At 42.1% G+C, this 16560-nt stretch overlaps 1 protein-coding gene across 4 annotated transcripts in view; it reads left to right on the top strand.

The window, feature by feature from the left end:
• EGF (epidermal growth factor) overlaps positions 1 to 16560 on the top strand; it is a 508423-nt gene that overhangs the window by 251151 nt on the left and 240712 nt on the right. For all 4 annotated transcript variants that reach the window (XM_069230246.1, XM_069230245.1, XM_069230248.1 and 1 more), the window contains exons 8-10: positions 2620 to 2742; positions 3653 to 3778; positions 9832 to 9968. In XM_069230246.1, coding sequence (XP_069086347.1) covers positions 2620 to 2742; positions 3653 to 3778; positions 9832 to 9968 — 386 coding nt within the window. The remainder of the gene's footprint in view (positions 1 to 2619; positions 2743 to 3652; positions 3779 to 9831; positions 9969 to 16560) is intronic.

Here is a 16560-nt window from a genome sequence, read left to right as displayed (position 1 = left end):
CAGATATTCATCTCACCTTGGCGCATAGTGAGAATAGTATTCAATTCCTGGATCTTAAGATGGGCATAGATCAGGACAAGATTTTCTTTTTACTCTACAGAAAACCCACTGAGAGAAATTCACTCCTAAAATACAGTAGCACCCACCTTAAAAGTTTAAGGGATAATTTACCCTATGGGCAATTCCTACACATCCGGGAATTGCAACAAGAGAGGAGACTACTTTAGAGAATTCTGTATCCTCATAAAAAAACTGACTGATAAGGGGTACCCATGGCGACTAGTGAGACAGGCACAGAAACACGCTTCGTACAATAACAGAGAGCATCTGTCAGAACTGCAGAATGGAAAGAACAGCTTGGACTATATAGTATGTCACAGCCTTTAACTCAGCCAGTAATGAAATAAAGAAGATAATTAAACAACATTGGAGACTGCTAAAAGATCATTTGACCCATAAAGAAGAGACATTATTTTCCTTTAAAAGTGGCAAAAAACTTAAAGATGTTTTAGTGAAAGTAGCCCTACCACAACCACCCGGACAGACTCTAAATACCCTATGGGGGCTTCAAGCCATTGTTGGATATTACAAATATGTGGCCTTCAAGAATAGTTTGGATACAAATTTGTTTGTTCATAAGAACAAAAAGATCACTCTTAATGGGTGATTGTACCTATGTGGGACAAACCATTGAAGAGAATGGAGTTTAGAATCTTGCAGAATTTGGATTAAGTGCAGAACAACCCGAGCACCACTGGATGAACATTTCCAACAACATAACCAGACCATACCTACAAAGACATAAGATGACAGGTCATTGAACAGATTTCATGAGGGCCCACGTGGCTGGGACAAAGCAGCAGCACTCTTAAGAAGGGAACTTTTTTGGATGAACAAACTTAAATCAATGACTGACGGCTTGAACATAATTGAGGATTGTAGACAGACAGCTTTTCTATAATCAAACAATTCATTTGTTTCTCTAAGTACTGTAATGTTTTAGATGGATCACATGTGGTGTCTTCATTATATTTTTCAGAACATGTATAGTATCCCATTAATGAAGGCTGTTGACTGCGACACAATTTTGAAAGGTGGTAATGCTCTGACCAAATACTCATATTTAATATTATTCATCTAACATGCCACACCCTTTAAACATTGAAACCATGGGGTTAATTTGCAGTGTTTTCTGACATCGTTGTTCATTTCATTTGACTTAACCACCCTTTCCACTCCATATTAGTCCACCCCCCATCCATGAAGCTGTATGTTGCCTTGCTCTATATGTTCTCATTTCGCCAAGCTAAGCAATCTTTATAAAGTGGTTCTTATTTTCAATTTCTACATTGTATGTCAGTGGACCTTAAACGATTTTCACAGGCTCCGTAGAGATATGCACCAACTAAGAGATAACCTCTAATCAGCATGTGTAGTCCTTATGACCAACGTTTCCAATATCAGATGGCAGAGGAACTCACTATCCTAGTGAGATTTGATGTGTTTAGTCGCAAAAATTTAATAAATGTGGGCGGTCCTCCCTTAGTGTCCCGATAGATATGCTCATCACAGTAAGTTTAAATTGGTGCCAAATAAATCAGAGGTCCTACCCGCCTAGGTATGGGTAGTTTATTTATATTTCTAATGTTCTTTTTTCACAACTTGTCGAAATATACGAAGTCTGAAAATTGGTTGTCCTTAAACAATAGAAGGGTGCAAGTGGTTGTAGCACCCGAGAGTGGTTTCCTTGTGCACGACTCCAAGAAAAACACACGGACCATTGGCAAGTGTGACCTACTTACCTTAGTGGGTGTCTCCTACCACAGTTATTGTCCTGGCGATGACCCTGGGTAAAAAATATATATGGGTCCAAATGCTGACATTTTTACAATTGGACTGGTTTTCCCCAAAAGAATTACCTAAGGACCTCAACCTTCATCCCCTTGGATGTTGTTGGTTTCATTGTGATACATTGTTACTAGTCATGTATATATTTTGCACAACACTGATTCACTTACTCACCTAATCACTAGCACCTCATCGCTCCAACTGAATATATGTTTTATGAGAAATATTTTATGTCAATAAATTGTTCAAAAATTTGGAGCTTGAAACATGTGGGTTAATGTACAATGCCCACCGTGGAAGTCTAGGATATACTTCCCCCTTCAGGGCCAGTTGTGTTTTAAATAACGTTTGTCAGTTTGCATTAATATTTTATTGTGCTCTGCTTAAAGTATCTTAACCAGTGTGAATGTCATATTACCGAGAACGTTTTGTTTTTACTGCTGTAATTTTGTATGCAGTTGTCAATGTCTTCATGTATGACTTTAATTAATTAAGACATGAAATAAACAAACCTGAAACTCAATGTGACATTGTTAGCCAGATGTAATGCCAGCGATCAATTGTATTACCAATAACTGATGGTCACAGTAACTTTATGAAATGCCAATAAAAGTTATTTTCTTTATTATTATTATTTATACAAGACATTAGATGTCACATAGAGGATAGATATGCTTAATTCTGATTGACTGAAGGAGACAATACAATGCATAATTTATGATTGAGTTGGTTGCTATCACCATTCATAATTCTTGTCTTTCTTGAACTTAGGTTATGCCCCTTGTCCACAAAGTGACACCCAGTGCAGCTATGGCTGTTCCTCGACATCAGAAGGGCATGTTTGCTATTGTCCAGAAGGATCGGTGATCGGGAGAAATGGAAAAACATGCTCAGGTGTGTGCTTTCCTGATATTAATTTGAACTAAAATGTAACTAAGGCCCTCATTACAAGTTTGGTGGGCAGCGGAGCCCGCTTGCCAAACTCATACCGTTACCTGACCACTAGTGCAGCCAGAACACCGTTGGCCCTATTAGGAGTTCACCGCACGGCCTTAACATTGACGCTGGCTCGTAATTGAGCCAGCGGCAATGTGGCGCTGTGGCGGAAGCAGCAGCACCCATCACGCTTTCCATTACCTGGAACTCGGGTAGTGGAAAGCGTGACAGGGCTGTCCATTGGGCCCCTGTACTGCCCATGCAGTGGCCCCCTTGGGGCCCCGGCTCCCCCATTCTGCCAGCCTTTCCATGACCTTCCAACCGACATGAAAAGGCTGGTGGATTGGGGAGTCGTAATCCCCAGGGCGGTGCTACATGCAGCACCGCCCTGGTGGGTTACAATCGTAGAGACCGCCAGGCTGTTGGCAGGCGGCAAACTGGCGAAGTGTGCTGTCGGACCGTGGCGGCTCCGCTATGGTCGTCATGTGAGGGTCGGACTGCCACTACAGCGGCGGTGTGAGCACCACCGCAAGTCTGGCGGTCTTAAAACCACCAGACTCGTAATGAGGGCCTATGTCTCAGGTAACATTTTTAGACACATTGTTTGACTCACACTATTGTCCTTTGGAATATAATGCATTATAGAAACATTTTATGTGGTTTGGCCATGTCAGGACTGATAATTCTAAATAGAGCTGTACTTCCACAAAAAAGTAATTTGTATGATGTTATGCACCCCATGGTCAAAAGTAATCTTATCCTAACTTTATATACCCCCTTCCAATTTTTCATGGTTTTTCCCTCATTGTATCTCTGTTGTCTGTGTTTACAAAAGACATTTAATGCAATGGGCCGTTTTGACTTTCAGGTTGTACATCTCCAGATAATGGTGGGTGCAGCCAGCTGTGTATTAACCTGAGCCCAGTGACTTGGAAGTGTGATTGTTTTCCGGGTTACACACTGCAGATGGATTCAAAACACTGCAGAGCGTCTGGTAAGTGCATTCACCATGGCAACCATAAATCAAGTTGACACAAAAGGATTTCACAGTCATTTGGATTCACTCTTTTTTCTATATACCGCACATAGATTGCATTAGGTAGCAATGCAAGTGACTTTTACGTTCGTGGAGTGGAAGATAACTGTGTCATGTTCTATACACGCCTCCCCCAAGAACAGTAAGACACTGATGACTAGGGAAGACAGAGATGACAAGCGAGCTTGACTGTTGAAGAGGGCTGGGAACTACACAAGGAGAGTGGTGCTCCCCATAAGGTAGCAAGGTGGCCATGGAAAGAACAGCTTGCCCCATAAAGCACTGAGTTGCAGAAGATTTAAATTCATGCATGGGTGCCCTGAAGGTGCAGGACACCTGCCAAGATAGCGCCAAGACTGCAATTACTGAAAATGGATCACAGTCATCAAAAGGCATTGGTATGTACTTCAGCAAGACAAGCTCACAAGCCCTTCCAAAACGTATTGACACTTAGGGCAGATGTAGGGAAAGTGGCACTACACCAAGTCCAGCGCCACTTTCCCTGCACCCCTTAGCAGCCCCCTACCGCCACCATGTGTGCACAGTATTTAAAATATGTCGCACCATGGCGCAGGGTAAGGGGCAATAGAATCATTGTTATGACGCTATTGATGTACTCTGCAGGAGTAGCGCCAAACTGTTGGTGCTACTCCTGCAGAGTACATGGGGGCCCATTCTAAAGAATGGAAGCCCCCTCTTAACGCCTGCTCTTGAGCAGGCATTAAAAGTGCAGTAATAAATGGTGCAAAGAAATACCATAGATTTCCTTGCACCATTTTACCGGTTCACCTAACGGGGAAACGCCTCCTTTGCATACATTATGCCTGGCGCAGGCATAATGTAGCGCAAAGGGTTACAGAGTAGCGCAATGCATGCATTGCGCCACCCTTTAAGTACCGTGCACAGATTTTGGCCTTGTTGGGTCACATTTATATAAAAATAAATTACATTAATTTGGCTCTAGGGGCCTATAAATATGCCCCTAAGTGTTAGGAGATCTTATAGTCAGACACCTCATCATAAGGCTGTTCCATTTTGAATTATTACCAAGAGAAAGGTTTATGTCTGTGCAGTGCAGGTTGAGTATTGTGTTTATGCGAGTGCAGGGTGAGCGCTGTCCCGTTTGAGTGTAGGGGAGGGCTGTGTAAATCTGAATGCATGGTGAAAGGTGTGCACATGTGAGTGCAAGATGAGTGGTGTGCTTTTATTATTGCAGTCACTTGTGTGCCCCAATAGCCGGGTGTGTGGTGTGACAATTTGTGTACGGGGAGAAGCATGTTCAAGTAGCGAGAGAGATTTTGGCCCAGGGGACCCCATCCCCATGGGTCCTGCCCTTAGCAGATATTTTGTGGGAGAGAGGTGGGCGCATGGCCTCTGTTTCCCTGCCAGCATGTGTGCGGGCAAGGAAACAGAGGAACTCTCCGCTCCCAGCAAACGAGAGCTGTTTGACAGCTCTTGCTTGCTGGGAGTGGAGTTGTGTTTGCTCTGACATGGCGGGAGCTGTCAAAGGTGTCACCAAGTCAGAGTAAACAGTTATGTCTCAGGGGTGGGCACCCCGGTAAATAGCAGCAGCCCGTCCTTGGGGGGGAGAGGAGGGGGTAGGTGGCAGTCCCCAGTGCCATTATTGACTTCACAATGGGGGCCATGTGGCCCCCCTCCAACATTTCAACTGCGCCGGCAAGGTGGTGGTCCCCGGGGCTGGCAGTCTGCGACTGACCCTTTTTGTTATTTCAATTCAGCCCCACAGAAGTGTCGGTCCCTGGAGCTTTGGGGGGCCATGCAGCCCCCCTTATTTTGAAACGTTTGCCCCAGGAAGTTGGCGGTCCCCAGGGCTGCAGGTTGGCCACACATTCCTCTACATATAATACAATGGTTGCCCCAGAGAGGTGGTGGCCTCCAGGGGTTGTCCGCAGGACCCCCCACCTACTATAATTAAAAGCCTTTGCCCTGGGAGGTGGTGGTCCCACATACTATTTGATTCCCTGGGGCATAAATAAGCCTAGGAGGGGGGCACCATGCACCCCCTCCTTTATTTTTGATATGCCCCTGGGACCCGGCCCACCCGGGGACTTTAGTAAAACAAGCCTGGAAGATCACACCTGTTTTTTTAAACATTTTCCGCGACTTGGCGATGCTGTCATGATTTTGCTGGAAAACCTTTTTTTAAAGTGCTTTTTTGCCCTGGGGGATCCCACTGGGATTCTAACACCAGAGCTAAGAGGTCATGGTGTCTCTACCTTGGCCCCTTTTCTTTTTTTTATCTTTTTTTCTGGGACTGAAGCTGAGTCCCAATATGGCTGTCAGCACTTCCTGATTGAAGTGTTGGTAGCCAGTCAATGCTCTGCAGATCTCTGCAAGAGTTCAATATTAATCACAAAGCCTTCGGTCCTATAATTATCTGTATTTCTTTTTCTTTTAATATCTCAAAAACTACTGAAAGGATTTACACCAGACAACAAAAAAGCTCCCTTCTGGACCAAAAGCTATCTTTGTGCAAAATGTAGTGTAATTCTGTCCATCAGTACGGGCTATAGTCGTGTTCAAAATCCCTAAGGGAAATATAATGGGAAACACACTTTTATTGACTGGCCCCCACTTGACAGATTGCCCTGAAACTTTCCATGTAAAACAAGATTTTCGGGAACACTTTTTCTGTGGAATTTTGTGAAGGTTCGTCAAAGGTCGACAAAGATATAGGCAGGTCAAAAAAAGCTTTTTCCATGGAAGCATGGTCCTAACTTTAGCTACCTACTGATGACCGCCAATATATATATATATATATATATATATATACACTAATGTAGGTACATAAATGTAGTGTTAGTCATAGAAAATATAGACTTACTTACCTGTGGATATTTTTCTTTATTCTTCCCTCAAGTTGTGTCTCATAGATATTCTGGTGTCTACATTAAGGGTGCCATCCTTGGGAGTAAGTCACTTTCTATACACCTCATGATTACTGCAAGGCGCTTTTTTTCTTACTCCTGAGAACAACTTCTGAAAAGAATTATTCCCCGCCAAGATGGAAGTGCAGAAGTATTCACATGTTGTGTAAAGAAGGATTTTTTTATACGTCATTAGACATTACTTATAGAAGATGCCACCTTTGATTGGATATAGAAATACCACCGTTAATGTTCCCATTGATGGATCCAAAGTCTCTTTCTCTCTAGGGCACTGGTTTAAGCAGTGTTTGATTAGGTTAGTTTCTTGTGTGAATTTGTTTTTTTGGATCTTCTTGACTCAATACCTCCTGAATGCTCCCTGGGCCCTTATAGGACAAGTCCTCAACATTTGATGACTGCTCTCGATGTAGCCAAGCACTGAGGCTTTCACATGCACTCACCCCTTTTTGTGCCAAGTTTGCACAATGTTTGTTAAAAACCTGATTGACATAACCATGAATGGTGAAGTTGTCACTGTTTTTGTACAGCAATTGTGTTTTGGTGGAAGTTCAAAAGAAGGTGTGATGAGAAAAGTCACAATCAGTAGGAGTGAATTTGTCCCATCCTTCTGTTAGCCCACACCTGGCCTTGAAGGCACACATTGTACCGAATGGACATGCCTACTGGTCTCTAGTGGAAGGATTTCAGTGAGGAGCCAAACCACAGCCACAAGCCTCTTGGCCAGGGCCTATATAGGTTCTGCTTCTCTACCACTTCCCTATAATAGAGAGCGTATCTCAAAGGCCAGACACATCACCTAGATCCTACTAGGCACAGATGAAGCAAGCTTTTTGCCCAGCCTTCCTTCCCAATCAGTTTCACGACTAGCCAAGGACCAGTCCCTGTGTCAAAATCCTGCTGTGTGCATCCTGTGCATAATGGCATACACTTTTCTTCAGCAGATTAAATTATGCTATTTATGGTCTTAGCAGTAATATGATATGTGATTTCATGCTTTATGTCATTTTGGATGCTATGCACTGATTCATGTGTGAGGTGATCACCAGTACAGTACAGGTTGTGATGGTTGAGTACTACGCACATTCCCATAACCACTTTGTGGACAAAGTCACCTACATTTGGGTGTCAAATATGACATAAAATATGCTTTTCTGTTCGCTACCTAGTGTAAAAAAAATAGCGAGAACACCACACTGTATAAAGACAACAATGAAATTGAAAGGAAACCATCCTTATCATTGGTACTTGGCATATTATGTTATGCAAAGATGCATTCTCATTTCTATAATTCACAATGGCACAACTATGCTCCATTTGATGAATTTTAACATGGTCAAAGTGATGCTTCCGCTTTCTTAACTACCTCCCTAAAGGACAGTGCCTATTCATATGTATGACCTAGTCAGATGTCCAAACAACCAGTTTCTTAAAATCTAATATTTGAAAAATCTAATTAGGGCATAAGTGTTTCAAAAAGTCCCAAAGGCTTTCACATTTAATTTTGTCAGATAGATAGTAATGTAACAGAATTAATCCAGAAAACTATCAAGTGTTGAAGCAAAGTGGTATCCCCACAGTTAGCATTCAATTTTAGATCAATTTCTTTCTCTGTTTCAGATAGTATATTGCAATATGAACACAGAAATGATGTCTCCTTTTACCTGAAAATTTAAAAAAGCTTAATGCATAATGTTTATACTGTCCAAGACATTTTGCTGTTTCTACATACATTTTTCAGTATGGGCACTGACTTGGCTAAATAATTTCACACTGTCCATTATCAGGTTCTAAAAAAAACATTGTTGTTGGTCATGTCAGATAAAAGTATGAATTATTTATTTATTCACTATTTTCCCACTATCTCCTCAGTTGTAAAATCGAATTCTTCATTGTATGGTGATATTCTTGTTTCTAGTTTCTACTGTTTGTCACCAATTGTCTGATTAATTATGGGATCATTTTATTTTGCTTCATTTTGCTTCCGAAATTTTTCAGGAATATTGAACATAATTTTTTAGAAATGTCTTTCCTACAAATGTGGGGAGATCTTCTCATTGTTCTGTGAACTCCCTCTATTTAAATTATGAAAAGCCTAGATCTACCTCTAATACATACTTGTTGGGCTGACTGGCATGTTTTTTCAAAGGGGTTCAGGGATTCTGTGTGGTGACTAAGAAACATAATCTATCACAAAAACTGTTTGATCTGGAAACATTCTGAAAGGGTCCGAGGGTGATGGAGCAGACCAGGTCCCACCATCAACTCAGTCTGCTGGACCATGTCCTGCTAGTAGTCCTGCATCTTTGAGCTCAAGGAACAGTGAGGCTTTCAACACTGGGGAACACCCCGGATAGCAGAGGGCATACTTAATGCCCTATTAGGTTGGTGGCTCTTATTATCTTCTCCAACCACAGCTCAAACCCATATTAAGCACTTGCACTATATTAAATGGACTATGTCACCTGCGATCCTGCTGACAGTCCTAGTTGAATTAATGGTCTGTACTTATTGGAATTTGGAGGGAGGAATGTTATATTCTGCTGACATGCAACCATCTGTTATTTTGTTTTTAGTAGAGACTGATACTGAGCACATAATACCCAGAGTGTCTACCTGCCTGATGCTTTGTATACTCCTGCTGCATTCTTAATACATTTCCACTCTGCTTTGTAGCCCACCTCTGAGGGTGGCCATTAGGCAATTAATTATGTTATAGGATAGGTGTGGTCACCAGATGAGTGGTAGAAGTAGTTATAAGGATGCTGTTGATTTTGTAATTTCCAACTGCATCGACATTTGTCACACTGTTAGGAAAAGACTAACTGCATAAATGTCAACTGCAGTTACTGGGAGGATGCCTGTGTTATTTTTATTTACTTTGAAAAGCATGAATAAGCTTATTCCTGACCGCACTGTATCTACCAGATTTGTTTTTGGAGGTTTCTCAATAAAGGACGGTTTTTTTAGTGGCACACTATGTTGTTGTTGAATTTAAAAGAGCTGTAGAGTTTTCTAGTGCGTGGGTGGATTTTGAGCATCCTTGTGAAGGTACATATTTTTGGCAACAACTAACATAGATCATGTGCACTACTTCAATTGCAGGTCCAAAACCATACTTGTTGTTTGCAAATGTTCAGGACATACGCCGCATGAACTTTGATGGTACAAACTATGAAAGTCTGGTAGACTGGTGGATGGGGAGAATTTTAGCCCTCGACTATGACCCTCTTGAAAAGAAGGTAGGGACAAGGAAAGCTCTTCATGTGTGATGAGGATCTCTAATATAAGCTGTATTTTGGTTTCTGATTGAATTAAATTTGAATTGAATTTAAAAAGTAGATGTTTTTTAGTAACCATAAAAACATGTGATTCCAATTAAATTAAATGCTGAATGACTTGCTTCTGAACAATGAATGAGAAGTGAAAGATTAACAAGTTTAATTTTGAAGACTTCAGAGAGGAAAAGATAGTGAAGAAGAATGACAGAAAATTTGTTAGTCATGGCCACTAAAGCTGATGTAAAGGAAGGGCACAGAATACATTTCAAGTGTAAATTAGGGTTTAGTGGTAACTAAAAAATGTCCTCCTTGATTTGTGGAGGAAAAGATGAATCCCGAAATGGAGGATTAATGGTCGGTGAAGAATTTGCCTGCAGAGTTTTGCCCCAGTGAGAAAGGATGATAGAAGTAGTCACATCACAAAGGATTTTCCAATTTCTCCACAAATTTGAGAAGTAACCCCTACAACCCACATCTAAATCAGCACCTTAGTGCTCTTGCCAAATAGTGGTATCACTGTATATTAATATTGCAATCAAGCTAACACCAAAATATGGGGCATATTTACAAAAAGTGGTGCATCGGGCCTGATGCGCCACTTTCCTTGAATGCCTCTTCCGCCACCTTACGACACCATGGTTGCACAATGTTTATAATATGGTGCACCATGGCGGTCGTTAGGACAATAGCGTAAAAAATTATAGTGCTGATCCTGCAAAGTAAAGGGAGGCCCATTGCAAAAATGACACTAAAAATGGCGTATTTACATGCCTCCTAACGGGGGAACCCCCCCTTGCATACATTATACCTGGTGCAGGGATAATGTGGCTCAAAAGGTTACAAAATGGCGCAATGCATGCATTGCGCCACTTTGTAAATATGGCATGACGAAAAGGCCACCTTAACGCCACATTAACGTGAAAACAATGACGCTAACGTGACGCAAGGTGCTTGTAAATATGACCCCAGATTTTTTAGTACTGAGTACAACAGTTACAAATTTCGGGTATGTAATTGAGATGCAATCGTTTAATCATAATAGGTAATTGTTGTAATCTCAGGTGGTTGAAGCCTATGTCTAGACAGATAAGAGGCAAAACAACTTGATTCAAGAGGAAAGTATTTAGGTTTTCAAATGTTGAATAACATTTACTTGCTCAGGTTTGAGATGAGAGTGACGTCCACCGGCAGTAAGCTGTGCCCCTGAAGATGGATCTGCTTCCATGGTGGGTTTTCACATGCATAGATATTGAAAGCAGCAGGGAAATACAATTTGAACTGAGAACCAATTTAGTCAATGCAATGCAAAGAGGGATATGTGATTGCACATCTGAGATTTGACACAAGCTCTGTGGACCTTTCAGATCTTGGAGGAAACTCTCATTCGCATTCTTGTAGGGGGAGCAGTGGTTGAGAAGGGTGAAGCTACATTCATGGTTGCAAAAGACTCCTTGAGATGAGGCTTATAGAGATATTTTCTGGTATCCCCTTGGCATGGCCTTTGGGGCGGTGGGCATAGCTCCTGTCTTTACTAAGACAGGAGCCATGTCCATGGGGGTTGTGTGCCAGGAAATGGTGTTACTCTCCTTAAAGGCATTTCTTAGTCTCTAAACAGTGTAGCGTCATAATTTGGTGCACAATCATCGGTTCCCCCTATGCCTCCCCACCCGGTTAGCAGAATTTACAATTACGCTAACGGGGCATTACCGCCGGCTACTGCCATTCTATAAATATGGCGCCAGGCCGGTGTCAAGGAATGGCGCTAGCCGGAGGTATACTTTTACACACAAAACTGCGCTAACACAGTTTTGCGTGTAAAAGTATAAATATGGGCCCTAATTTTACAAATTAGCTAAGTCACTTCTGAAGTGGGAGTTGTAAACCCACAGAACTGGATGCCTAAAATATAAAAGTGGAGCATGCTAGATGTTAGAAAAAGTATGCCACTGTAGTGAACGCTTACAAAAAGCTGTTTGTCACTGAATAGGCAAAGCTTCATTTTCCATGAACGGGCCTAGCTCACTTCACCATATCTTGGCTTGGGAAAATACTAGAGTGCTCAATATTAGATATTTTCCATTTAGTATTATAAATCTAATTAATTGATAAAAGTAGATTGTTGATAATTTTAAAAGGAAGTGAGGGAATTTGGGCCTGATTTATATTTTGGAGGGTGGGTTACTCTATTGCAACAGTGATGGATAACCCATCCCGGGACATATGAATTCCATTACAGTCTACGTGATTTATTTTTCGGTGGATGAAATATCCATCACTGTCGTGAAGGAGTAATCTGTTTGCTGGAATATAAATCAGTCTCTTTGCACTGCCTGAGAGTAAAATGGTTTATAACTGGTTTGCTTCATATCTATGCTCCAGAGGATGAATACACATCCCTGGTTGGCTAACTACCCATGTCCTGGAAGGCAACAGCTTTTCTTCTGGGAGCAGGAACACAGGGGCGATGCTTACAATGATTGGCTATCAGGGAATGGGCCAGGAACAGTTGGCAACACAAAAGGCAGCTTCCACAACTCTTCCTTTGAAGTAGAGATCACAAATGGAGCTTCAGGAACTGCAACAACTTATTTCCAGAGCAACTCTCAACTTTCTGGGCCTTATTCACAAAGGTAAACTTACACTCACATGTGCGTTTACAATTGTTTGCTATTCACAAAGGGATTTATGAGTAGTATCCCCATGAATATGGAGTCTCTGCATAAAAAAGATAGATATTTTTATGTGTGGAGACCCCACACTTGTCAAGATACTACTCTCACATGCCTTTGTGAATAGCAAAGAATGGTAAACTTACATGAAAGTGTACATTTACCTTCGTGAATCAGGCCGTATAGCTACTTCTAGCAGTCTTGGCTTTCTGAGTACTTCTAGCATTGGCAGAGGGAAGGACACCCCATCTGCATAGAGTAATGGGGAGTAAATTGCCATATTTAGTTTGAAAAAGGACAGGGCCATCTGGGCTGAGGGATTATGGAAAGCTTCACAATATAAATTAGAGGGAAAGGCAGTGCTGAAAGGGAGGCAGGGTTTCTGTGACTGAGTGCAGGGAATCCCCAGTCAGTACCTAGTGCCCAGGATATGATTGACACCTCTTCCTCACACCCTCAGAACATTCCTGGGCCTGGGAAAGAAACATCCTAAAGAAAGAAGATTCTGCCTGTCTTCTGGAAGAAAGAAGACTGAAGAGACGGTATTTCCTGGTGGAAATGGAGACGGGAGCAGATCTCCAAGGGTCAACTGGTTGTTGTCCTGTTACCTGCTACAGGGACACAAAAAGCAGAAGGACTCCTAACTCCAAGATGTCCCAGCTACCCACTGTGAATTGGAACCTGCAGGAACCCTGTCTGGAAACATAAGTTTTGCCTAGAAGCTGAACCTGCCGACATAAGGGCTTCAAAAATGACTAGGAGTGCTTTCCACCATAAATAACTGGAGCTTAGACAGAACTGAGGTTGTACACCCTCAGTGGGCAAACAATACAGGTTCATCCTGCTCAGAGTTTTGTGCTATGTAGAAAAAGACTTCAGCTCAACATCGCAGCAAAGGTATCTGGTCCTCAGTCTAGCTACAAACTTTAGCCTCGACCCACAGGTTGATTTTGGGATGGAATAGTTATCTGCATTGTAAGAGACTTGAACCCCTACCTAGAGTGCCCAACTGTCCTGTTATCTGGATCCCTAATACCGTTTTTTGTTGTCATAGGCAAACACAGATCATGTGTGTATGCCATGAAATAGGCCTGCCTCATGGATTGCAGTCTTGTTGGACTTAGAGGAGCCCACAAAGTGCTACCCTTATAGTGGTGGAAGGCTACCACCTTCACCAGGAGTTAAGCAGCACAAGCATGGTGGTGGCAGCTTACCATATAGTGATCAATAGTAGTGAACAGATCCTTTTCACCCTGTGTCACTGGAGTGAGGCCTACAGGCTCACTCACCTTCTTAAAAGTTCCATTGCTGTGTGCTTAACCCATCCCTAACCTTCATCAGGTTAATGTGGAAGTGCATGCGTGGTGAAAACATGTGCTGAATCCATGTCCACTCGCAAGAAAAACAGTACACAAAAGGTGAAGCATAGTACAATGTGCACATGGTAAATATGTGTGCTGGCAGTGTGTTTTCAAAAATGCACACTCTGGTAGAGTACAGAGAGACTGCAGTATTGAACAGTGTGAGCAGAGTTATTGCATGTGCTGCACGTGGGTATGCTGGGGATGACATAACACATGAGGATAACAGTGCTGTGCAATAAGTGTGCTGTGGATGTACGCTGAGTGCAAATGTGCCTGCACTGGTAGGGTGGCCAGATGTCTCGGATTTTCCAAGACTGTACCGGTTTTCAGACGACTGCCCCAGTATCCCAATGCTTTTTTCAATTTTAAATACATGTCTCAGTTTTGGGGCAATGGTCAGGTCATCCTGGGAAGCAGAACTTGAAAGTATGCACTCCTTTCAGATGCCTTTGAATTATGCAATAATTTATCTGTTTCTGCCAGGCAGCACAGGAGGAGGTTGCTGCCTACTCCCAGCAGAGAGACAGAGGGGAGTAGAGGGCGGAGTATGGATGTCCTGAACTCCTGCCAGTGCTAAGGTTATGTAAATGTAGCTTTGTAATTGTGTATGTGGGTGCCTGTGTGTGTCTATGTGCACAGTTTTACAAGATTTACAAGCCAAGCATATATACACATATATATTCATGTATCTAACTTTGTAAAAATGTATGTATGTATATATATTTATACGTATATATATATATATATATATATATATATATATATATATATATATATATATATATATATAATATAAATATATATATATATATATATATATATATATATATATATGTATTTGTTTTTCTTATGTTATAGTTCACTTTAATGCAAAAAATAAAAATAAAGAATACACACTATTTGTACATGACACTGTTCCAGTAAGTTCACATAAAATACTTCTTATATCTTCACCATATGAGCATTACTGCAGAAATTGTATGCAATGTAAATTAGTATATATATCTCAAATTGAGTTACAATGCTTTGGGAAACCATACATGCAGTGGTGACCGTACATGCAGTGGCGACCACTCTAGTTGTTGGGAGTGTGTATGTATAGATATCACCTACTGGCAGTCACCAGTAGGTAGTTATGGTTAGGACCATGTTTCCATAGATAAATCAGTTTTTAACTTGTCTATATCTTTGGTGCCATTTGACCAATTTTCACAATTCTTTTCAAAAGAAAGTGTTCTAGAGAATCTTCTTGTACTTGTGAAGTTTCAGGGTGATCCGTCAAGTGGGAGCAGAGAAAAAGGGGGTTGGGGGGGTCAAAAAAGTTCAGTTTTCCATGTTAATTGCCACATGAATTTTGAAAATGACTACAGCCAGAACTGCTGAACGGAATTACACCCAATTGGGCAGGAAAGTAGCTTTTGGTCCAGAAAGAAACCTTTTACTTGTTTGGGCCTTTAGGCTCCCCTGTGATCCCCAACCTTGTGACTGGGTGCCCTGTGGGACACCCAGGTCTCATGGCCAGCCCCGGGGATTGAGTCCCAGGGGCCGAGATCGGCCCTGGGGAGGGGGGTGCTGCAGGTCTCCCATCCTCCACCAAAAAATTAAATATTTAGACCGGGCCCCAGAAGATGGGGCCCCGAGGGCCGAGATCGGCCTGGGAAAGAGGGCGACTTAGGGAGGGGGCTGCACTGCCCATCTCCCTCCCAAAACAAATAAATATTTAGGCCGGGTCCCAGGGGGTGGGGTTGATGAGGCTGAGAATGGCCTGGGGAGGGGGGCCGTACAGTCCTCCCCCCAAACAAAATAAACTTTTGAAGGCCGGGCCCTTGGGAATGGGGTACCTGGGGCTGAAATAGGCCAGGGAAAGGAGGAACGCAGAACTGTGGCTAACCCACACGGCCGAGGAGTGGAGCTGCAACACTTGAGAGAGAGGGCAAGGAAACACATGCATTGCATGAAATTCTGAAAGACAAAGAAAATTATAGTTCCTTGGATATAAGCATTTAAAGTGCACAAACTAAGCTGTCAAAGGGATGATAAATCAAACGGAGCTCTGAGAACAAACAAACTCAAGAAGAAGAAGATGAAATGTCATTGCATAATAAGTGGGCAAATGAAACTGACAAGAAAGCAAACTAATGATACAGTTTTGAGCTGGCCCCAAGTCCACTATGTAAGTATTCATATTGCCCACAACATGACTTAGACAACACACAGCTGAAAGCTGTCCGCAGGTGAGACCTAAAAATTACTATAAAGCACAACATTTAAAAAAACTCTGGAGTTTGAAGAAAAACTTGTAAAGCACATATTGAAGAAGGTAAAGTTAAACATTGAGGGCTTGATTTGGAGTTCAGTGGACAGAGTACTATGGCTAGGTGGCATCAGAGGAAGCACATTACAACACCAACCTTATTTAGAGCAGGATGAGTAATTTTTTCTGTCAGTACCAGGTAAAACCTGCCAGTGAAGGGTAGAAAAAAACAAAAAATTACCCCCACACTCTGGGGATCATTAGTT

This window comes from Pleurodeles waltl, chromosome 1_1, assembly GCF_031143425.1.
Source record: "Pleurodeles waltl isolate 20211129_DDA chromosome 1_1, aPleWal1.hap1.20221129, whole genome shotgun sequence".
Lineage (NCBI taxonomy): Eukaryota > Metazoa > Chordata > Amphibia > Caudata > Salamandridae > Pleurodeles > Pleurodeles waltl.
This window is presented reverse-complemented; position numbering and strand designations above follow the sequence as displayed.